Source organism: Styela clava, chromosome 9 (genome assembly GCF_964204865.1).
Source record: "Styela clava chromosome 9, kaStyClav1.hap1.2, whole genome shotgun sequence".
NCBI classification, from domain to species: Eukaryota; Metazoa; Chordata; class Ascidiacea; order Stolidobranchia; family Styelidae; genus Styela; species Styela clava.
Window position 1 is genome coordinate 16,329,394 of NC_135258.1, and position 25,071 is coordinate 16,354,464.

The 25,071-nt window shown below is 34.6% G+C and overlaps 3 protein-coding genes across 3 annotated transcripts; 1 reads left to right on the forward strand and 2 right to left on the reverse strand.

The window, feature by feature from the left end:
* Positions 1 to 2,866: 2,866 nt before the first annotated feature.
* Positions 2,867 to 4,886, reverse strand: LOC120339360 (styelin-C-like). Its single transcript, XM_039407467.2, has 5 exons — positions 4,732 to 4,886; positions 4,382 to 4,501; positions 4,163 to 4,220; positions 3,561 to 3,617; positions 2,867 to 3,003 (listed from the first exon to the last, which is right to left on the reverse strand). Exons 2-5 carry the CDS (start codon positions 4,492 to 4,494, stop codon positions 2,986 to 2,988), a joined length of 246 nt encoding a protein of 81 aa, XP_039263401.2. The 5' UTR covers positions 4,495 to 4,501; positions 4,732 to 4,886; the 3' UTR covers positions 2,867 to 2,985.
* Positions 4,887 to 10,663: 5,777 nt separating this feature from the next.
* On the reverse strand, positions 10,664 to 12,903 carry LOC120339361 (styelin-C). The gene is made up of 5 exons (XM_039407468.2): positions 12,729 to 12,903; positions 12,370 to 12,489; positions 11,948 to 12,002; positions 11,361 to 11,417; positions 10,664 to 10,799 (listed from the first exon to the last, which is right to left on the reverse strand). Exons 2-5 carry the CDS (start codon positions 12,480 to 12,482, stop codon positions 10,782 to 10,784), a joined length of 243 nt encoding a protein of 80 aa, XP_039263402.1. The 5' UTR covers positions 12,483 to 12,489; positions 12,729 to 12,903; the 3' UTR covers positions 10,664 to 10,781.
* Positions 12,904 to 18,183: 5,280 nt separating this feature from the next.
* On the forward strand, positions 18,184 to 20,466 carry LOC120339512 (uncharacterized). Its single transcript, XM_039407657.1, has 3 exons — positions 18,184 to 18,608; positions 19,219 to 19,401; positions 20,179 to 20,466. The coding sequence occupies exons 1-3, from the start codon at positions 18,328 to 18,330 to the stop codon at positions 20,399 to 20,401; spliced, it is 687 nt and encodes a 228-aa protein (XP_039263591.1). The 5' UTR covers positions 18,184 to 18,327; the 3' UTR covers positions 20,402 to 20,466.
* The last annotated feature ends 4,605 nt before the right edge of the window (positions 20,467 to 25,071 follow it).

Sequence of the window (25,071 nt, forward strand, 5' to 3'; positions counted from 1 at the left end):
ATTGGATAACTTCGACAGCAAAGTAGGCATGAATCCGTTGAGAGATTCGTTATTGAAGCGCCTGAAGGAAAAGTAATTACTGGTATTTAGCCTTGGAGCAAAATGTTACCCAGAAAACAGATGAATAATTATGGTTGAGTGTAGGAAGCAGGCTTATGCCCTATACATCGGTTCAAAATGTTCTGGCCCACATTCGTTGTTACACTGTTTCAAAAAACCATGGTTTTTATTTACCGGTGTAACAATGAATAGATTTTGTAAAATGAACACTAGAGACAGCCCCACTAACAACGTTTAGAATAAACGGACTTATCTGGGCGTATATTTTCTTCTGTTTTTGCAAAAAACTTTGCCAAGACGAATTCAATTCAATTATTCCACCAAACCAAACCGGGGAAATAACTCTGTCATGGAAAAAAAGTTGTCAAGAAAAAATAAGCTAAATTTGGGATTAAATGTCGGTTTTGTAAGGCTCGGAAAAATATACTGGCTATCTCTTTCATATCACGTGAAGATATCTCAATTTTAAAAGCTATGTTAACTTTACGAAATATGGCAACTTAGCGTTTGCATGAAAGTGTTTAAAATAAAATGACATTACGAAATGAAGAAATGATAAACTTCATTAATATGTCATAGTTCAATATAACATTTGAGAATGCTTCGTGTCGGTCACAAATCTGTGCCATTATTGAAACCTCCAATAAAATCATTATTCCTTGTTGTTCAAACGCACGAGAAGCACCACCCAGCTATCGGATTCATTTTTAAGCTTCCTTGCGGGTGTTATTGCTGTAGAGAGGTATTTGAATTTATTTTTATCGTCTGCTATGCTTTTCAATCTGTTTTCCTGTCTTTTTTTTTCGTGAAGATAAAAGAGGCAGTTTTCATGACCTCAATACTTGGCGGCGCTTACATGTGTGAGCAAGTTTTTTCACGGATGAACCATGTCAAATCCCCCGTGAGATAACTAATTTCTGACAGTCATATAAAAAGTTCGCATTGCTAAATCGCCCATCGCACCGAATATTGACAAACTTGTTGGATAAATGCAGGGTTATACTTCACATTGAAATATTTATCAGTGATAAAAACTCTTGACTTTACTGTATCTTCGTATTTTCATGATTCTTATAATTTTGGTGTGAGGGTTTTGTTTGTTTTTTCATTAATTAACCTGTCGGTGTAGTGAAAACTAGAAAATGACTATCAATTGACCCGCGCAATCATTTGTAAACTACATGTGGCCCTTCGGCCATAAGGTTGGACAACCCTGGTTTAAAGGCAAGTATGCCAGAAAATGACAGTGAAGTACCCTGATGATGTGAACGTTACAGACAATGTAAGAGGTTATCCTTGCATCCAAGCACCTGAAACACTTACAATCATAAAATATATATGAATATCGATTCTGTCTAAAGGCGTAATCACAAATAATCATATAATCATGCTAAAAAATTTATTGGAAGTAAGATCTATGAACAAATTGATATATATTGGATTTGCAAAACGACGCCCAATTGTGGATTGTTGGATGAATAAGAGTACCCATAGATAAAAATAAACAGCAAAATTTTGAGAGATTTCATCTATCTTTAGGTACTGAAAATTCAAAATTGAACGCGAAATGAGAATTAAGATGATGAAAAAAGAGATTTTTGATGCGAAGAAAGTCGTTTCAAGAGCAATAATTTTTGCTGTTGATAACAAAAGCAAGAACAACGACAACAACAAAAAACAGTTTACCGAAACGAATCATATGGGCATACATATAGACAAGTTGTTTCAAATTTCATATGGCAATTGTATAACAAACGGCTACTTTCTTTTTTTATATCTGAAGAACTTAATCTTTGCCATTTTGACTCGCAGGATCACCGTGTTTTTCGGTATTTTTCACGGTTTGTTGAAGTCAGATCTATCGTATTCAATTACATTTCACTATTCATCAACCAAAAGATTTAAAAAAAGCAATAGAGCAAAGTCAATAGACAGGAGATATCTTAATCTAAAAACTTAAGAAATTTTGGACGAAATATCAAATTTATCATACAATATTTAGAAATAAATAAAACTAATAGCCTTCTAGAACAAAATTCCATCTTCAACTACTGAAAATCTCAAAGCAATTGGTCCAGTAATCAAAGAGAAAAGCGACTTTTTGAAAACGTGTCAAAGAACAAGAACAACAACATAATATTGAAACGATCGCTATGTCCACTACGTGTCCAAAAATGAGCAGTTGGATGTAAAACAGGGTCGCCATCTTCATCAGTAGACTGCCATTTATAGGGAGTTTACCAAATTACTATATAGAATAGTCTTTCCAAGGCTAAAATTATTATCTCTATTATCTGTTTGTAACTATACTTTCGTCATAGAAAACTTGCCCAAAGCAACGTCACTCGATCTCAATCAAAAACATAACATATTAATATCTAAGCAAAATTACAGTCCATCTCCAGAATTGTGTATACCAGTATGGGGGTATTATTAAAAATTTTTTGCCTAATTTATATCAAGTTGTGTGAAGGGTCGGAAGCCTATGGGCAGGGACTATATTCACTTGGCTAACACAGACATTCCTGAAGTCGTAATAGAACTGAAATAGGAAAAATCAAAACAAAATCATGGCCTAACCCTAACCTGCTACACATACTATGGGAGTGCCAATTTTTATTTGGAACAAGAGTTTTTGGCAGGACAGCAATGAAAACAGAGTAAATTTAATCTAAGACTAGACTTTTGAAACAATTATTAGACACTCGCGTGTTGCAGGTTATCCGCTATAACATTCTGTCTTCCAATTTCCTCAAATATCTGCTCTTATAATCTAAATGTTATTTCATAAAAAATAAACAAGATATTTGGCGCCTTTTTTATTTTATGCATTTCCGTTTAAAATGAGAAAGAAAAATGTTCTTCAATCGATGTCGTTTCATGTCCATTCCATTTGATCGTTGTTTGATTTAACTTCGAAAATGTTTACTGTCTGCTGAGAAGCTGCAATAATGTCAAATAAAATTTGAATAGTTCATTATAATAAAAAACTCTACACCAGAATTGGTAGCATGAAAATAAAATAAGAAGCTAAAAATACGTATATGCCATAGGACTCCGTTATGGGCTATTCGTTCACTTATTAAAATCTTGTACTGACTTGACTAATTTTGTAGCTGTTCAAAAAACCAATAACAGCAATAACACAATATAAACATCTCTATTGTCGAAGTATGGAAGCGGTAATTCAAATATGACAATAGATAATAAAATATTTTAATTACCGCACTGTTACCACATTTCGACACTGCTGTATTAATATATATGCTTGTCAAGTGTCAAATTTACAGCGTTAATAGAATTTATGTGTGGAATTTAGATTTATTTCTATCTTGTATTGAATACAAAGCAGCAAATACATCGGAGTCATCAAATAAGGTAAATTTAATTTACCCAGGAACATTAATCGGTGAATAACAATGCGTTTTTATTTTTAGAAATTTCTTGTGGAACTCCGTGAATAATATTCAACCTCCTGTTCTACATAATAACACACAAACCTCTTCCTCTCTGGCTTGTTCGATGTCCTGCATAAATTCTTGAAATTCCTCATCAGTCTGTTAATATTTCAATATTGAAACCATAGTTAATTATATATGATATATATATGAATTAGCAATATATTCAACGCATATTTCGCAATTAGACACGTGACAGTGGTTAGAAATATATATATATACCCATAGTATTTGATGGATTGAAGAGATTTGAACATCGATTGATCAATCGATACTGGATTATACTAAAGTAAGCAATATTTTCAAATCACCATTGTCTTATCTCTTGACTGTGTTTGGGGGTATAATAATAAAAAATATCGCACAAGATCTGCGTTAATCTTTTTTCTATTGCATTGTAAACTATTGACATATAGGATACACAGCCAAGATATCTGAGAAAGTGTACGGGAATACTATTAATAACGGAATGAACGCAGAGACTAATAGCAAACTTAACTTGGGAAAAGATACATAGATTTGTTTGAAACATGTGAACGACATCATCGGATCATCATATTTTAAACCACAAATAAGTTCACTTTTACGGTTGACACACTTGATGCATTTCAAACCGATATGATTTCCGAGGCTATATAACTTACCATGTCACCAAGCAGCATCGTTCCAGCTCTAACTCCTGCATGGATGTATGTTTTATGTCTGGAAATAAAACAAAGTTTTAATTCGCAATAATATTTTTCTCTCCAGTAAAACAAAAAAACATAGTTTTTTTGAGAAATTCATTAAACTCACTAGGTAATTATTGATAACATTTTTGTCTTTTGCGTACTTGAAAATAATTTAAAATATTCTTCACCCACTTTTTGTAAAATCTTCCTACAGAACTGGCAACTTTACTGAACCAACCAGCTTCACTTTGCTGAATCATGAAGAGTGCGACAAGCACAATCAAAATGGTTGCCTTCATCTGCATGGTGATTCTAGGTAAAAATAAATCAAAATCAATATCGATAATAATTTAAAACAATGATAAGATAAATGAGTACAATTATTCTTGATACTCGGACTGGTTTACGGAACGGTTAGGTATACAGTACATAGTTCACAATCTGATAGAATTTTTGGCTTGCGAAGAACCGATTCGACGGGTAGTTCGAAATGAGACTTGAAATAGTATTCACACCGTCAGATCTTGTTTCAAGTTTCTTACCTTTGTTATGTAGGAGGATCTGTCGGATTCTACGAGGAGTTGAAACTGAAAATACAGCTCGATGCCTCCGTCTTTTATGCTTGACAGCACGGAAACTAGTGGTCAGTATGTTAAACTCAAAACAGATGGGATCGTTTGATATAATAAACTTTGCAATTTTAATACCACATGGCAGAAGAAGACGATTGGCCGGAAATTAATCAGAGCATGATTAGTTTCTGAAAACATTCCTGCTGTCCATTTCTGAATAACGAACGCGGTTTTGTTAGATTAGTTACAAAAGAAAAATTATTTTTGCTCTATAAAGTTTATAAACCATAAAATGCAGTTGTGTAATCATATACCAAAGTATTAGAAACATTGATTTTATCTTCATACTTACAAGAAGTAAGCTCGCGTGTTTATGCTTTATTTCAACAACAAAAACTTAAGCCAATATGATCACGTATTGAGTCAATATGTTTATTGTTGAAAATTACATTCTAATTTTGATTTTAATAGCTGCATATGCTAAAAACAATTCGAAATGATTAAGCAGATAACACAGTGAAATAGATAAGTGTGTAGATTTCGCGGAAGACGGAAAATCTGAGATATTTGGTTGATTAGCTGCTGTAAAATTTGAAGTTTCTCATGAATAAGGTTTATGATAAGAAGAATGGAAAACAAAAACTCGTGAATCCATGTTTCAATGTGATCTGAATTAAGATGTTTTGTGAAAATTATCTTCAGTATTACAGATAGCACGGTTCAGACATAACATATATATAGTCCAGTTAGAAAGAATTTATTATTTTGTAAAATCCGAATTCAATATTCTTACAACTACCTCCAATATTCTTGCAACTACGGACATTCGAAACCATGGTGACCGCATTCATACATTTGCACCTACTAACATTTACAACCATGGTGGTTGTCTTGTACCCATACATTTGCAGAGGCCGTCATTTCAACCTATAGATGTTTCATGGAGGTATACGTTTATGAAAATATTTGCATGCGTTTTATTTGTATGCTAAAATTTGTGGAAAATGAATGGGTTTAACTGTTCTGTATAGGTACAAATGTGCTGTCACGACAGCAATTATGGAATATATTTTTCGTAAATAAATCTTAGTAAAAATCGTTTTTTTAAACCATACTTGCATTAGTGTCTTCTTTGACTCGATACCGGCAAAACCAAATTATTCATTAAAAATGACAGTAACGTCTTGATTTTGTCGTGTGGTTATTCAGATGCAAACTTTCAACATTCAATGTTTTATAGAATTTTATAGCATGGTACCAATGTATAGAAAAATGGAGAAAGTAGCTTTGATAGACCTTTATAAAAAGGTAGAAATCGTGCTATGATCTTTGCTGATATATTTTTGACGATTTCTTTTAAAGATGTGATGTTGAAGTGTTTAGTAAATATTACCGACAGCAGTTCCTTATTATAGATCTAATTGATTGCTCTCAGGTATACATTTTCGAAATTTATCAGAATTGATGTTCAAAGTATTTTTTTGTCCCAGTCTGAAAAGAAGGTTGTTTTGAATCTACCCTTGTGTAAGCTTGGTAAATTAATCAGATTTTTCATTACAAAAATATGTCAAAGTATATTTTCATATTATCGATAATGTATCTGGAAATATTTTCACTCAAAACTACGAAAACATTTCAATGTAAGCCCACCATCGCAATTAATTACTATCGTTTCGTTGGTAGGCTATACTTCTCGTTACAATGAATGTTAACAAATAAACAAAAAATGTTGAGTGACGCATTTGAGAGCACTAATAAATACTTATAAATTGTTTACATTCACCAATTAAAACAAAATGGCAATTCTCACAATATCTACCCACCAATGCCATATTGCTAATATCGTCATCGCACGAGGAAATAAATTCCTGCTAAATGTTAAAACATTTATACCGATATCAGAAGTACTGTGTGATGTAAATGTGATATAAAGATGTGTGTGTGTGTGTGTGTGATCTAGGAAAACAAAGCTCGATTTTTTAAATTAAAAATACTGCTTACAAATTTTAAGCAAACCGGATGTTATGATTCGGTGCATCCTGAAATGTTACTGCATTGATATAAATCCTCCAAATTAGAGCTGGTTAAATTAGAACTGCGCGATAATTTCAACTGAACATTGTAAATGAGAATCACGTCGTCTATTTATTTTAAAGAAGTTACCAAAACACAGGACAATAAAGATCATTGCACGACTTGTCGCTCCATATGGAAGTTCTTCCCTTCAGTGTCAATCAAGAGTCGATATACTCGTTTTTTTTTTGTTTATTCATACAATGTAGGCTATACCTTACTTCAAAACAGAAAATGTTTCATAGGTTCGAAACAACGCAACTTAACATCCTAAATTAAAATCACGTAGCCTGATGTTTTAAAAAACAACAAAGATCATTGCACGACTTTTTGCTTTGTTTCTTCTTTCTATTATCATTTAAAAATCTCTTTACTTATTATTTTTTCTATTCATACAATGTAAACCTTACTTCAAAAACAGGAAACGATTCATATGCTTCAAGTCACCGCAATAATATTAACTTAACACCGTAAATGAGAATCACGTCGCCTGGTATTTTTGAAGTAAATGCCAAACATACGATCACAAAGATGAGTGCACGACTTCTCACTTCCCATAGAGGTTTCTTCCGCCCATCGTCAATCTAGAAAAGCTTCACTCTTTTTTTTTTATATCTGCAATGCTCAGCTTACATCGAAAAGGGGGAATCATTCATCTGCTTCACTCATTAGCCTCCTTATAGGCTTAAACTCTGAACTTATGGACAAACCTGTTCGTTACAAAGGCTGTAGGGCGTTCACGCAGCATTATCTCCAATATAGATCATACGTCAATCCACGTGAAAAGATATAAAACTAGCATCTGGACTATTCATAACTATTGAATCGGCTGGTTTTCGTGATAATACCGAAAGCAGAGAAATAGGAATTGCGAATAGGAAAACGTCAGTTGCGCCATTAGCTGACCGGGAAATTCTGACGCTACAATTATTATTGCTTCTTTTTCATCCACACAAAAATGTAGGTTGACCTATATGACAAAATGCACATTGAACGTTATCGGGGAAAGTTTGAGATGTCAAATGCAATGCAGACTGAAAATCTGTGAAAGATAATCGAATGAAAATAGATTTAATTGGACTGGTCATCAGTAATTTGTAAATTTTGCAAACGAAAAAGAATGATAAAATGTCGGATAGTAAATACCATAATATTAATTTTTTTGAGAAATATCGACATGCCATCCTATAACAATAGGCCCGCTTTACTTTCTCATTTTTCTTCTTCAAATTAATTGGAAGATATTTACAAAAATCATACATATATTGGTTGTTTGGGTTGTAAATGAATTCTCACTTTTTATTCAAACGCACAATATCTACGAATGTGTAAAATTTTCGTTTAACGTACACACTTTGAAATAATCATATATATTATATATCGAATATAATTAAAATATCGGAAATGGAATTAATCCAAATCGCGGAGCAAAACGACGCCCAATTGTGGATTGTGGGATAAATAAGAGTACCCATAGATAAAAATAAACAGCATAATTTTAAGAGAATTCATCTTTCTTTAGATACTGAAAATTCGAAATTGAACGCGCAATTAGAATTTAGATGATGAAAAAAACAATTTTTGATGCTAGGAAAGGTCGCTTCAAAAGCAATAATTCTTGCTGTTGATAACAACAGCAATAACAACGACAACAACAAAAACCAATTTACCGAAACGAACCATATGGGCAAACATATAGACAAGTTGTTAAAACATATAGACAATTGTATAACAAACGGCAAACTTTTTTTTATATCTGAAGTACTTGATCTTTGTCATTTTGAATCGCAAGATCACCGTGTTTTTCGGTATTTTTCGCGGTTTGTCGAAGTCAGAGACATCGTATCCAATTACATTTTACTATTCGTCAACCAAAAGAATTTATACAACTATAGAGCAAAGTCAATAGACAAGAGAAATCTTAATTTTGAAATCATTGTCGAAGTCTGTGCCGATTTATCATTAGGCAAGCTAGGCTGAAGTCTAGGTCCTTCAGGCCTTAGGCTTAGGGTTAAAACTTGTTCCAGAATAAAACCGGTTAAAAATTTCATGACCGATATATGTTTGTTGATATTTATTGTCCCAAATATTTACCTATTTGACGATTGAAAAATTTAATACAGTGAAATAAATAAAATTGTCTGAATTAAAAAAAACTGTGGTGGTATCACGGTGCATTAAATATACTGGTGCCATAATACATTTTAAAAGACTTCGAAGGGCACAATATGTCCTAATATATATATTGATATATATACGAGAATATCGGTTGGAAACCGAAGACTTATCGATCGATAGTTAGGGGATCCCCCAAAACAGAAACTGCAGTTTCGATTCATCCGCTCTTGTAACTTGCGCACTGCGCATCGCACACACACACTCGGCGGGTTTCAAAATTCTCTCGCTTTACAAAAATCTAGATCACTATATCAATAATTGATTGATAACTCGCTAATTATACGACATAATTCTCCCAAAATCAATAGGCTTCTGGTCCGAGATAAGATGAATGCACATGCAAAATCTGGAGCGGATTCAATCTCGCTTTCGTGAGATATCGCGTGCATCTAACAGACACACAGACAGACATACAGACAAATACATATCAATATACTTACCGATCTTAAGATCGATAAGTAATAAGAGGCCGTATAGATGTCGCAACTTAGGGTCGTCTCAACGTTTCAAGCCTTAATTGAATAAAAAAAATGAGCAGTTGGATGTAAAACAGGGTCGCCATCTTCATCAGTAGACAGCCAATTATAGGGAATTTAACACATGACTATGGAATAGTCTTTTCGAAGCTAAAAATATTATCATTACCAATCTGTTTGTAAATATATTTTTTTCATAGAAAATTTTCCCAAAGCAACATCACTCGATCTCAATCAGAAATATAAGATATCAATTCCTAAGCGAAATTACAGTCTAAAACTAAAGTGCCAGAAGCTACTCAGAATATGAATCAGTATAGTGTAGAATTGCGTTTTAGTAAATACTCATGAACGCGAGACTTGGCAGTTCTTATCAATACGATCAAGAAAACACGAGTGAAGTGGTGGCGGATATTTTTTTTAGACACGTATATTGAGAGTGGATTGGCCAAACCCAGTTTCACGGCTCAAGTTTTTCTAGAAGAACTATCTCCGAACGTTTGGAAGAACATTATAGTACAGGATGAGGCAAAAAATAACTCCAACATTTCATTTACGAAAAAATAGCATTTGTTAAACTTTTATTACATACGACTTTTTTCGAAGTCAAACCTTAAGCATGTCAAGTCAAAAATTCCAAAGGGCCTTGAATCATTCAATTTCGATAGCCATCTCAAAAATATTTAGTAACTAATTATTGTTTCAATGAATAAATTAGACGCATGTACCAGATAAGTGTCTCACATATAATATTGAACATTTTTGGCGATCCAGAATTGTGTATACCAATATGGAGGTATAACTATTTTTTTTTCGCTTAATTTATATCAAGTTGTGTAAAGGGTCGGAAGCCTATGGGCAGGGACTATATTCACTTGGCTAACACAGACATTCCTGAAGTCGTAATAGAACTAAAATAGGAAAAATCGAAACAAAATTATGGCCTGACCCTAACCTGCTATACATACTATGGGAGTGCCAATTTTTCTTTGGAACAAGAGTGTTTGGCAGGACAGCGGTGAAAACAGAGTAAATTTAATGTTAGACTAGACTTTTGAAACAATTATTAGACACTCGCGTGTTGCAGGTTATCCGCTATAACATTCTGTCTTCCAATTTCCTCAAATATCTGCTATTATAATCTAAATGTTATTTCATAAAAAATAAACAAGATATTTGGCGCCTTTTTTATTTTATGCATTTCCGTTTAAAATGAAAAAGAAAATGTTCTTTAATCGATGTCGTTTCATATCCATTCCATTTGATCGTTCTTTGATTTAACTTCGAAAATGTTTACTGTCTGCTGAGAAGCTGCAATAATATCAAATAAAAATTGAATAGTTCATTATAATGAAAAACTCTACACCAGAGTTGGTAGTATGAAAATAAATTAAGATTATAAACAGCGAAGCTAAAAATACGTAAATGCCATAGGACTCCGTTATGGGCTATTCGTTCACTTATTAAAATCTTGTACTGACTTGACTAATTTTGTAACTGTTTAAAAAAGCAATAACACAATATAAACATCTCTATTGTCGAAGTATGGAAGCGGTAATTCAAATATGACAATAGATAATAAAATATTTTAATTACCGCACTGTTACCACATTTCGACACTGCTGTATTAATATATATGCTTGTCAGGTGTCAAATTTACAGCGTTAATACAATTTATGTGAGGAATTTAGATTTATTTCTATCTTGTATTAAATACAAAGCAGCAAATACATCGGAGTCATCAAATAAGGTAAATTTAATTTACCCAGTAACATTAATCGGTAAATAACAATGCGTCTTTATTTTTAGAAATTTCTTGTGGAACTCCGTGAATAATATTCAACCTCTTGTTCTACATAATAACACACAAACCTCTTCCTCTCTGGCTTGTTCGATGTCCTGCATGAATTCTTGAAATTCCTCATCAGTCTGTTAATATTTCAATATAAAAATGATAGTTAATTATATATAATATATGAATTAGCAATATATTCAACGCATATTTCGCAAGTAGACACGTGACAGTGGTTAGAAATGTATATATATACCCATATTGAAGGATTGAAAAGTTTTGAACATCGATTGTCATACTGGGTTATACTAAAGTAGGCAATTTTTTAAAATCACCATTGTCTTATCTCTTGACTGTGTTTGGGGGTATAATAATAAAAAATGTCGCACATGATCTGCGTTAATCTTTCTTCTATTGCATTGTAAACTATTGAAATATAAGATACATAGGCAAGATATCTGAGAAAGTGTCATGGAATACTATTAACGGAATAAATACAGAGACTAATACCAAACTCAACTTGTGAAAAGATACATAGATTGGTTTGAAACATGTAAACGACATCATCGGATCATCATATTATTTTGCCCGCAAAATAAGTTCACTTTTATGGTTGAATGAATGACACTTGGTGGTTTTCAAACTTTTCCCGGCCTATATAACTTACCATGTCACCAAGCATTGTAGCAGCTGAAAGTCCTGCATGGATGTATGTTTTATGTCTGAAAATGAAGAAAATTTGACAAAATTTTAAACCGCAATAATATTTTTCGCTTCAGTTAAGACATAGTTTTTGTGAGAAATTCCTTGAGAGACTTCACTTCACCTATTGATATAACCCCTATCAAGGAGCTAAAAAGTTGTTAAAAAAAAGAAAGTTCCGGTTTGAATATTTTGATATCGAAGCAGTTCATTTAGAAAATTATCTAGAATATCACACACGCACTGAATAAAACATAACGATAATGTTGTTGATTGTTGAACTTTCTCGTTAATTCAATGATCAAAAGAATTAAATTCACTAAGTAATTATTGATAACATTTTTGTTCTCGCGTACTTAAAAAGAATTTGAAATATTCTTCACTCACTTTTTGTAAAAGTTGCTTACTGATCTGAAAGCTTTTCCAAACCAGCCAGCTTCACTTTGCTGAATCATGAAGAGTGCGACAAGCACAATCAAAATGGTTGCCTTCATCTGCATGGTGATTCTGGGTAAAAATAAATCGCAATCGTTATCTATAATAATTTGAAACAATGATATAAGATAAATGAGTACAATTGTTCATGATACACGGACTGGTTTACGGAACGGTTCTGTATACATCAGTTCACAATCTGATAAAATTTTCAAGGGCAAATTGGCTTGCGAAGAACTGATCCGACGGGTAGTTTGAAATGAGACTCGAAATATTATTCACACCGTCAGATATTGTTTCAAATTTCTTACCTTTGTTGTGAAGGAGGATCTGTCAAGATTCACAAGAACAAGAAAGTTGAAAGTGAAAATACAGCTCGATGCCTCCGGCTTATATGGTTGACAGCACGGAAACTATTGATCACAATGTGCAAGACAAACGTGGAACAAATAGGCTCGTTTGATCTGTGCAGTATATGAAGCACTTCCTGTATTCAAAGTATGGTAAACAATGTATAGCAAAAAAAATGAAAAAAGTAGCTCTGATAGACAAGTTTCACAGCGGTGTGCAACTCAAATAGGTACGGTATGCGTGCTACAATTTTGCTCTAAATCTACCATTATGTAATCTCGGTTAAATGTATCATTGTCTGAAAATCAGTTATTTGTTATGAAAATATTTTATATTATCGGTGGTGTATCTGAATATTTTTACTCATACTTAATTCTAGACAGGAATTATAGGGTAACGCATTTAAAAGCACTAATCGAACCCTTAAAGACTTATCATGATTTTGAGTTTACAAACTGAAATAATATTCAAAATGAAAGCGCGAAGAAATCAAAAAGTGTAAATTCACAAACTGTGGGTCATAAGTCAGGATAAGGAGAACAATTGAGATTGCAAAAAAACTCATTTGCGGCCCCGTGATCTTAATCACTATTATACACTTGTAACTCTTTTGCTTGTGATCAACCTACTATAGAATGCATAATATGATATTCTGATATAATTTTTATTTGATAATGCATGGTATAATACAAAACTTATAAATCGTTTACGTTCACCAACAAAAACAAGATAGCAAATCTCACAATATCTACCACCAATCCCAAATTGCTAATATCGTCATGACGTCTTCAACTGTTAAAATATTATACCAATATCACATGTACTGAATGTGTGTGATTTATGGAAAACCAGCAAAATCAAATCGGGAAAATATTTGGAAAACTCGGATTTCTAATTCATTATTACTGCTTAAAATTTTTTAAATTGACGGTATATTGTGATTCGGTTCATCCTGCATTGATATGAATCCTCTATATTGTAGCTGCCTCAAATGAAAAACCTGCGATAATTTTAACTTAACATCGTATAGATGAGAATCACGTCGCCTGATATTTTTAAAGAAATTGACAACAAGGATCATTGCACGACTTCTTGCTTCCTATGAAGGTTTCATCCTTTCATTGTCATTCAAGAATCGCTTTGCCTTTTTTAATATATATATGAACAATGTTCCCCATACTTCAAAACAGGAAACAATTCATCTGCTTCAAGACACCGCGATAATTTTAACTTAACACCGTAAATGAGAATCACGTCACCTGGTATTTTCGAACTAAATGCCAAACATACGATCACAAAGGTGACTGCACGACTTCTCACTTCCTATGAAGGTTTCTTCCGCCCATCGTCAATCTAGAAAAGCTTCACTTTTTTTTTATATATCTGCAATGTTTAGCTTACTTCGAAAAAGGGGAATCATTCATCTGCTTCACTCATTAGCCTCGCTACAGATTTAAACTCTGAACTTATGCACAAACCTGTTCACGCAGCATCATCCCCAATATGGATCATACGTCAAATCCACGTGAAAAGATATAAAACTAGCATATGGAAAAATGACTATTTATAACTATTGTATCAGCAGTTTTTTGTAATATTACCAAAAGCAGAGAAACGGGAATCGCAAATAGGAACAGTTGCGCCATTAGCTAAGCGGGCAATCTTCAACTACAATTATTTTTGCTTCTTGTTCATCCACATACAAGTATAAGTTGGCCTTTATGACTAAATTCACATTAAACGTTGTCGGGGAAAGCTTGAGATGCCAATTACAATGCAGACTGAAAATTAGTGGAGGATGATAGAACGAAAATAGATTTAATTAAACTGGTCATCAAAAATATTGTGAATTTTGCAAACAAAAGAGAATGATAAAATGAAGGAATAATATTATTATTATAATATTACATAATATTAAATTTTTTGAGAAATATCGACATGCATTCCTATAACAATATAAAAGCACGTTTTACTATTCCGTTTTCCTTGTTCAAAGTAATTGAAAGAATGTTACAAAATTCATACATATATTGTTTATTGGTTTCTTAATTAAATTTTCACCTTGTATTCAAAACAGCAATACCTACAAATGTATAAAATTTTCGTTTAACGCACACCCTTTACAAACAAGAGAGCAATGCTGAATGGACACGCAGAACAATTCCCCAAAAATCATATGAGGTGACTTACCAGTACCTGTATCGGGGACCGGGGTACCGCAACGGTACAGGGACTGTCATAGATATTTTAGGTCATGTGACAATGATCCATTCTTCTTGATTATATTGAAACATCAATTGAAATATCTCGTGATATGAGTCAACTATGTACCGTATTAACGGATCAGGTACCAAACCACAGTCAAACATTTTACATAAAAACGTTACTAAATAACATGCGTCAACTTAACACCGCCTGAATAGGGTTACAAATTTCGGTACAGTGACTGTCATAGCCGTTTAGGGCTAATGGATAATTTGACTACACGAACAACTCACCAGGTCTATCTGTAGTCGAGTTGTCCGTGTGTAGTCGAGTTGTCTGTCTCCCATTTCACATGTCCCGTGACAATGATATACTTACTCTTCTCCATTCAATTGCAACATGAATTGAAATACTAAGTAATGCGTTTCATTCCCTTCTCTATTATTGGAACAAAATTAAAAAAAAAACAAGCCCCGCTTTTACCAGACAGCTACGAGTTAGTTGTCACCGCGCTGTGTTACAGTACCGGAACTGCCCTATCTTTAGAAGTTCCTATCTTGTGACAGCGTGAATTGAAATTGCAAGATGGTCCGACTCACAACTGTAGTAACACCAACGATCCGAGTCACTAATGTAATATAACACCTTGTACGGCACTATTCGCCATTCACCATTCCTCAAATCTTGGCAAAGTAAGGATTCCATTACGAACCACCGACGTTCGATGGCACATGATCAGAAGAACAGAAGCGTCCGCAGAACGTTCGGTGACGTCATAGCAAACAGAAACAAATCTCACAGAGCCAACAGAAATATTAGAAATAAATAAAAGTAATAGCCTTCTGGAGAAAAATTTTATCTTTAACCACTAAAAATTTCAAAGCAATTGGTCCAGTAATCAAAGGGAAAAGCGACTTTTAAGATTTTCCACTAAGTGTCCAAAAAGTGTCAAAAACAAGAACAACAACAACACAAGAGAGCAATGCTCAAATATATGGACACGCAGAACAATTCCCCAAAATCATATGCGGTGACCAACGACTAACATACCGGCGGTGACTTACCAGTACCTGTATCGGGGTACCGTGACGGTACAGGGACTGTCATAGATATTTTAGGTCCTGTGACAATTGAAACATCAGTTGAAATATCTCGTGATATGAGTCAATTATGTACCGTATTATCGGATCAGGTACCGAACCACAGTCAAACATTTCACATAAAAACGTTACTAAATAACATGCGTCAACTTAACACCAGCCGAATCGGGGTACAATTTTTGGTACAGTGACTGTCATAGCCGTTTAGGGCTGATGGACAATTCGACTACACGGACAACTCACCAGGCCTAGGGTGGTGTAGCCAGTCTGCGGACAATTTCATTCAAACCGCTATAAAACAAAAACCAATATATCTAACCCGTTAATTTTTTCACCGTGGGTGCATTGGCGGCATTTATTCTACACGCTAAACCTCGTATTAACTTTCTACGACAAAGGGTTAAAGCTATACAAATCCCCAAAGTACGGCACTCGAAAGACGTATTTGCGACCGAACCAGTGTGCGACCACGGATTTCAAGCCTTGATCATCGCTTCTGCTGCGTCGAGACTATCGCATACGCAGCCATACAGCAATCAAACAGACAAAACACGGTGGTCGCAAATTGGTTGACAATTGTTGGTCTTGTGACAGCGTGAAAACATTGGGCTTCTAATTGCATTTCTGACCGTCATATATTTCAAGAACACGGTTATTTCGAACAAAACTCGTTAAATTATAAACAAAGCACCCCATCACAGCAACCAAACAGACGAAAACACGGTGGCCGCAAATTGGTTGACAAAGATATTATCGACGTATCGGAAATGCACACCCCCTATTCCCCCTCCTTCAAATGTAGAAACGCGAAACTTTCAAATATGGTTAAAAGAAACACAACTCTACCCACCTGCCAAGTTTCATCTTTTTATTTCTCATATTTGTATGGATTTTCAAGCTTTTGACAGCTACGAGTTAGTTCAGTGTCACCGCGCTGTGTTACGGTACCAGAACTTCTCTATCTTTAGAAGGTCCTGTCTTGTGACAGCGTGAATTGAAATTGCAAGATGGTCCGTTGGACACAAAATGGCGTCCGATATCCGCAGAACGTTTAATGACGTCATAGCAAACAAAAACAAATCTTACAGAGCTAACAGAAATATTTGAAATAAATAAAAGTAATAGCCTTCTGGAGAAAAATTTCATCTTCAACCACTGAAAATTTCAAAGCAATTAGTCCAGTAATCAAAGAGAAAAGCGACTTTTTAAAAACGTGTCAAAGAACAAGAACAAGAACAAGAACAAGAACAACAACAACATAATATTGAAACGATCGTTATGTCCACTACGTGTCCAATAATATTGAAACGATCTCTATGTCCACTACGTGTTCAATAATCCTATATCGAATATGCTCAAAATATTGGTAAACTACTGTCAATAGCATTATGTCTGGTTTTAGCAAACCTTCTGTTTGGGGAAAACATCTTTTTGCTTTCATTCGTGGAAGAAATATTAAAACGCTAATACTGAAAATCAATATATTAAACACAAATATGAATATATAGCAAGGATTCGCAATCATCAGTGCAGCTGAGAAGAAATGATTGAATGAGAATGTCATACGGTTTTGATCATTATATCTTTTTCAGTAACTAATTTCATAGCGTTTCATCTTTTGTATTATATAGGGTAAAACGAACCGAGACGCCGCATATGAACGAATTCACCAGAATGTCAATTATCGTGGCATAAAAGAGCCAAATCTTATTGATTCTCAAAACCCGCACGAATTACTCAATATTTTCGGGCTTATCCTTCACTTCCGGGTCAAATATTGTCATCTTGAATTCGCACAACGAAACTACGCTCACTCAGAAATGAAGGCTACTTGAAATCCCACATCCGACAACAATGTTAGAAGCGCAATCAATGCCAACATTGCGGGTTGTTGCATGTTTCTGCTATTATTGATAGTATTTTTCGCATATTTAATTAAATTATATCAGAGACATTCGCAAAATTTTCACATAACGCAGTTACGTTTTTCAGATATCAGAATAGCAAATATTGACCATTGTTACGTCTCAAATAGATATCTGAGTATAGACTGTGAGGTCACAGACAATAAATATTTGAAATGCTATTTTTCATCTCACATCTCATTTGCAATCACCCTCGCCAAGGGGTTAGAACTGTGAGCGATTTTTCTACAGGTTATTATGACGTAATAGTACAATCAAATAGCTTTTGATTTCTAAATTCTTATTTGTGTTAAACCGGCTAGGAATGCGACACTGTTAATTGTAGTAGCATGAAAGGCCGCAAAGGCAGAGGAGGAGGAAAGGGGAAGAATCGTCGTTCTGATCGATCAGAGAGTCGAGAAGAAAAAGGACGATCTGGATCTCGAACACCCCAACCTCGGACCAAACGTCGCAGAGATTCCCCAAGTTACTCGGATTCCGATGAATCTGAAACAATTTCTGTAGACGATGTGGACAATATACCTGATTTAGAAGCAGATACATCAAAAGAGGAAAACGTAAATGATTCTTATAGCGCGTGGGACACAAGTTGCGGTGTAAAATGCAGGAGGTAAGTTTAGTATTTATTATTTCTTCACAATCAAACAAGGGAAACAAAACGTTCAGTAATTTCAGGCTTGAATATAATTGATCGCAGCGGCCCCGACCGATTACAACTTTCCAATTTATGTCATGCAAATTTGTTCTGAACACGCTGAGGTGATCGCTTCTGATATTGTGATCAGACATTTCGCAAGGGTGTGATAAAAGCGGTAGCTGGAGATCGAAATGGTGAGTGGCGCTCTCAATTCCGGGCCATTTGGTTTTGCGTGTTTAAAATAACATTTTTATATCGTGTTAATGATCATGTAATTTATACTTTGTCTTCTGAAAACTAAGTTGGCACGTTTTTTCCCTCCGTTCAACTCAATTTTGCATTAATTTTTATCATATTTAATATTGAATATAACCAAAAACAATAAAAATTTGAATTTCTCAAGAAATTTGTTATTTTATTCCGTTTTTGATGAATTTCAAATTTCGATAGCACAGTGTATCTGAACGTGCGATGCCTATTGTTATGCTATTCACATCCACGGTGAATTGAAATATTATTTATATATATTTTACCTCAACTTACTTAATAACAGTGATAACCGTGTATTAACTCATTCATTCAGGCATCCAGACCAATTCCACGGGCGACCAGTCACTAATTTTCGCTCACTGTATTCACATTTTCCAAAAGATCAGCAGCGTTTGTTGGTATTTCATATCATCTGCACATTATTCGTCTACCTTATTATCTTCCCACTGGTCAACTGTGTATGGACGTATTTCAAAGATACTGATGCAGAAATAATGTAAGTATACTGAACAATTTTCAATCTGCATTTCCATAGGAATAGGTGATCATTGGAATCATGAATGTAGGATATTCCTGAAAAATATCTCATTCATAGCTATAAATCTCTAAGTATCTCAATCAAAATACGCAGGGATAGAACAATATGCAACGGGGGAATGCAGCGAGCAAAACGCACAACTTCCGCCAAAGCCTTGTAACACTCACATACTCCTGTTAGGTCGCACATTTTGGTGTTCAGTGAGCTTTGAATGCATAATATAACAATAAGGAGCAAAATGTTGAGAATAATAGCAAGGAGTCGTTTATTCTTGAGTATCTTACCTGTGCAATCGGATTAAACCTAACTAATAGATATTTATTAAATGAACTTAACATAATAAAGTATGAATTGTTGTTTGAAAGAGGTGTGTGGACTTATGTCGATATTGAGTAGAAATAAAATATGATTCATTCAAATTCGTGTCTGCCACAAATCATATTTAATATTTATTGTGTATGTTAATTTTCCATTCTGTTTTTAGGTAAACAAATTTTTGGATCAGGATTAAATTTTCTGTTAGACAGTTTCTGTGAAGCGGTACATAACTATGAATTCCATCTCATATATATATACCGCTATTTGATATTATAGATTGGCCTATAGTGCCACATCCTCGCACATCATCCTACAGATAGTGAACATTGCCGAATCCAAGTCGAAGATCGCCACATGAGGAAATATGATTTTATAAAATGATCATTATTGCTGTATTATAATACACTGCTTTTACAGAAATTTATTTGCTTACATCACGGACTATCCGAGAACAAGTTTCACCGCACACATTCGCCATCTATCATGGCTGAGTCTTCCCGGAATCAGTGCCGAAACTATTTCATTGTTACTTGCTGTCGTATTGAAAGATTTGTTCATCTTGAATTGGGAAAATATAACTGAAAATCTTTCCGTGACTGATGTGATAGTCGGAAGAGTTGCCAGACGATACAGAAGATAAAATACACATTTATGAGTTGATGATTTTTCAAGTAGAAATAAACAAAAATTATTTTAAAAGCACAACCCTTTGTATATCATTTATCAAGACCGAAGCAATTCTATAACAATTTATGTTTGTATATAAGACCTCATGCCCCCATATTTATTCAATTTGGATAAACTTGAACATGATTGTTTTGCAACTTCCGCGATATCAGAGTTCTTTCACTCACTTTTTAACAGTAAATTGTTTTAGTTTTCAACGATAGAACAAATGAAACGAATTGAAAATCGTAGAATCTTCACTGTGGCTATTAGTCCGGCAGAATCGGGCATTAACATTGTTTTGGGACATAAAGTTTTTTTTATTGTTTAGATATAATGTCGATGACATAAATAATGATACCCAGATGGGTGTGGAGTATATAACGTTGAGCAATTTTTTTTAAATGGATTTTAAGTATTCCCACCAAGATGACGCACAACCTGAACCCTAACCTGATACACATGCAATGTTCAGGTTGTGCGCCATCTTGGACGAATACTTCGGGAGCACCTTTTCGTTAAAAACAATTATTTCATAACTACACGGGTTAGTTTTGAATACATAGTAACATTGCATCTCCTTACAAAGTCAGAAATTCATTCTTAGTAGATTAATGGTAGTTTATTTCACCAACATAAGCCAAGATCTATCGACAGCATCTAGCCACTTTCTTTTGCGCTCGTCAAACTACATTTGTGTTGCTGCGGGCATTTCGTTTTCCTGATTAAAGCTTCGGGACTTAGGAAATATTTGATTAGTTGAAATGGATTGGAATATTCGACCTCGTCTCTCACTCCGAACAAGGCCATGCAAAACCATCCACTGGTATCTAACGATGTGTAACGTGTTTTCGTTTGGAAGAACCGGAACCTTTCAGGTGCAGCATTGACTTTGGCCAAATTAATATATCCTTGTGGAGATAGAAGGTATGCGTATGCGAAACCGAGATGTGCACCTGTTATGCCAACATAGATAAGTCAAACATTTTGATCACTAGTACATCACACACATTTTCCTGCGTGCTTCGGTGGTACATAATAACGCGCACATTTTTGCGAACATGCATCAAATTCCACTTGTTTATTGAGCTATAGGTTTTGGACGAGCTTTTGTGTATGATTTCATTCCATAGAATTTGTATGCTGTTTTAAAGAATACTAGTTTCAGCTTTTTTATTCATTCAAACCGCGTGTTGGAAGTAAGTTTTGTAATACCGCGTGTTGGTTTTCAAATGGTTTATTTATATCCATTACTTGACATCCTTAAATCGGTGATGCCAGTAAATCTTTAATACAAAAAAATCAGTATCATCTGCAATAAAAACAGCAGTACCTACTCAAATGACAGCTGGGGGGTGGATACTCATATTATCTGCTCCATCGCGTGCCGCTCACCAGTTTACATGAGTGCCAATTGGTATCTAAGCTCAGCCAGAGACAAAAAGTTTCGGATTGCGGTTGGCGTGACGAATTGTTTTTAAATATATATTCCACAATAAGATTATTTGATGCATATTACTGAAAGTTACGCTTTTTATGTCTTTTCCCATTGCACTCACTATTCCTTTACTGATATTCAATAATATGACGCTCATCTGACATAGTTTTTCAAGTGTGTAGAAAGGTATAATCTTTTCCGCGCTGTTCAGATGGGAATGCGCGAATATATCTGAGAATCGCTAATATTTCTTTTCGTGATTTTTTTGTTGTAGCTGAATTCGAGGGACAGCATGACAACAGGCAAGAGAAGCACGGTAGCCTCTTATAGTTTACGACAGGGTTTCCTAAGAGGGGACCCCGACCCTCTTGGAGGCCACTGATCGGTTATCTGGGAGCACGAACAAACAGATGGAAATGCGAATATATAATAACAATGTATTTTTATAGAAGAGAAGAAGCAAAAGTGTTGAAAGTCTTTGGTAGTTTGAAAAGCATTGGCATGGAACATAAGAATGAACTACATTCTTTCCCAGGGATATACTATAAAATGTAGCAATTATCTCATTCTTGTTCTCGTGATAGTATTATCTTTCATTGCATCGTCGTGATCATCCCGCTGCATAACAATTCTCGCTAACAAATAATTGACTGTTCTCCACCGGGTATATATCCACTTGAACCACTGCCTGCTGCATTAGCAGGCTTGTATTGTTAATTGCAACAAGAGCGGGTATTTTTAAATAGTACTCTTTATTTTACGCGTATGTTACAACAGTATTTCCATATATATATATGGGTCGCGACCCAAAGCTGGGTTCAAAAAATACCTAAAAGTTATTGATTTTTATTTCATAGTAAATTTGGTGCTTCCGTTGTTTGTGCACCAAGATGGCGCACAACCTGAACATAGTATTGTAACAGGTTGGGTTTCAGGTTGTGCGTCATTATGGTGCACAGATTTAATGAAAAACACTAATACAAATATCGAGCCGTAAAAAAAATTGCTCAAGGCTGCAAACTCCACACCCATGTAGAAATGATGGGCAATAACCCCAAGATGAATAATCACAAATAAAAAAAACTTTATGTCTGAAAACGAGGTTGAGCCCAAAAAGGCCCCTTATCTGCCGGACTATATCTATCTATTATTGCAATATATACATAATACACGATCTCTTTGTGGATATGTTGGAACATGAATCCTTAGGCATCATATCCTTAATTAACGAAGCTGGAACTGTGGAACAGCTACTGTAACTTACCAGTACCGGAACCAGAGTATCGGTAACCGGACTGTCCTAGCTTTCCCCGGTCTTGTGAGGATGATGATACATGCGTCCAGTCTAACCGTGAATCGAAATACCAAAGTATTCGAGTCATAACTGTCGTATCAAACATTTTACCGTACCGGTAGTCTACATTCAGTCTTGAAAAATTCCCTTCGCTGATCACCACATCGTGGAATGCGATCACGAAACTGCCACAAGGTGCGCAATTTTTAATTTTGATGACGTCATCTCACAAAACTTCGAATAAATTCATATCCAATTAATATCAGAAATGCGTTCGTCATTATTGAGGATGCTTTTTATTTACAAAAGAAATAATAGGTCAAACATTTCCATTCGTAAGCTGTAAAGTGTATACAACAATTTTCTATTCTAGTGACCCATCAGATATACTAAGTCGCAGCGATCGGCAACCTGCGGCTCCGGCGATCTGGTTGCCTTGAATCAAAGTGGTCACAGCAGTTTTTTGTTAAATACGGAGGTGATTAAATGAAAGGGAGGGCATAAAGCTAAATACTTCTGAACTTTTGACTAATTACGCATTACAGCGGTTCCCAAGGTATAAGTCGCGGGCAATAAAAGAGTGGCAATAAGGCGATTCAAGTTTGTCAAAACAAACTTTTTCATTTCATCATAGACAGTATTATTGCATCATTCGCATTCCATTTGATTTCTTCTTAGTAAGAACTAGATTATTGCATCATAAGAGATTTGTCAAGAGTTTTGATTGCCACTGACATTAGAGTCCCACTTGGGTTATTTTTTTCTAGATTTAGACCCATTTAGATGTTGGATTATTTTAGCATTCATTTAGATTCTTCTGACAAATGTTATTTTGCATTTTTCTCTCGTGGCTAGGTACCTAACAGTACATTTGAAAAGATACTAAGATAAGATAAAATACAGAAAAGTTTTCCAATCGAGGTTAAATAGTGCTCAAAACAATGAGGGAGGTTTGCCAAAATATTGGCAAGCATTGCCATACAAAAGCTTTTTGAAGTGAAGTGGGTGGATATCTGAATATAGGGATGCTTCAGGATTCAATCCGTTTTTAGAACTTTTCCAGTGTACAATTTTAGCCCTAATTCTACCTCATTCAAATGCTAAAATTGAGAAAGTATTTAGTGCAATGAATTATGTCAAGTCAAAACCAAGAAACATAATGTCACTGCAGCTGCTGAATGCCATCTTAGCTGTAAAATTTAGATTGATAGGAAAAGAAGAGTGCTGCTTCACTTACAAGTATCCACCGAAAGTCATTACGGAGATAGAAACAATGGCTGTCTACGAATACCAGAGCCAGTCAACTTCAGCATCTCATCCCATAGATCTTTCAAATGTAGAAGTAAAATATGAAAATTCATTCCACTTATGAACAGCAGCTATAAGTTGGCAATAATTGAATTGAAAAATACATACACACCGGTCAGGAGGCAAAAAGCTTTCAATTTTTCTCATGATGAATACTTAAGTTACCCTAACTATGTTCCAAACGACGTATTGATATACTGTAAGTAAATATTTTTTTTTTATATTACAATTTTCATTTTTTTATTAAAAATTAACTTTGGTATGTTTGGATTATTATTTTTTTAAATTTAGATTATTTTAGACATTTTTTCGTTGAGATTCTAGAATATTTTATTTTCGAACATTTGGCAACCCTGATCAGAGTACATGTTGCGCTCCCAGTAGATTTGAGTTTGATGAAAATGTTGCCAAATGACTCAATCAATGCTAAACGTTGTCGGCCCGTGAGCTAGGGGTTCAACACAATGTCACCAACTGAAATACTTACACCGTTGAATCGGCGTCTTCCATAGTCACACAACCCTCCATACTATGTCCATAGGATCCCATTGCGACGACACGCGAAGTATTTAAGAGTTAGACAATAAGCCTCTCTGTTTTGCAG

Excerpts from the sequence above, each read along its gene's own strand:
- LOC120339360 (XM_039407467.2), bottom strand. The coding sequence starts at position 4,494 with ATGCAGATGAAGGCAACCATTTTGATTGTGCTTGTCGCACTCTTCATG. Across the intron at positions 4,221-4,381 it reads GTAGGAAGATTTTACAAAAA|ACATAAAACATACATCCATG; the intron begins GTGGGTGAAGAA and ends TTTTATTTCCAG. Across the intron at positions 3,618-4,162 it reads CGATGCTGCTTGGTGACATG|ACTGATGAGGAATTTCAAGA; the intron begins GTAAGTTATATA and ends AAATATTAACAG.
- LOC120339361 (XM_039407468.2), bottom strand. The coding sequence starts at position 12,482 with ATGCAGATGAAGGCAACCATTTTGATTGTGCTTGTCGCACTCTTCATG. Across the intron at positions 12,003-12,369 it reads GTAAGCAACTTTTACAAAAA|ACATAAAACATACATCCATG; the intron begins GTGAGTGAAGAA and ends CTTCATTTTCAG. Across the intron at positions 11,418-11,947 it reads CTACAATGCTTGGTGACATG|ACTGATGAGGAATTTCAAGA; the intron begins GTAAGTTATATA and ends AAATATTAACAG.
- LOC120339512 (XM_039407657.1), top strand. The coding sequence starts at position 18,328 with ATGAAAGGCCGCAAAGGCAGAGGAGGAGGAAAGGGGAAGAATCGTCGT. Across the intron at positions 18,609-19,218 it reads TGCGGTGTAAAATGCAGGAG|GCATCCAGACCAATTCCACG; the intron begins GTAAGTTTAGTA and ends TCATTCATTCAG. Across the intron at positions 19,402-20,178 it reads GATACTGATGCAGAAATAAT|AAATTTATTTGCTTACATCA; the intron begins GTAAGTATACTG and ends CTGCTTTTACAG.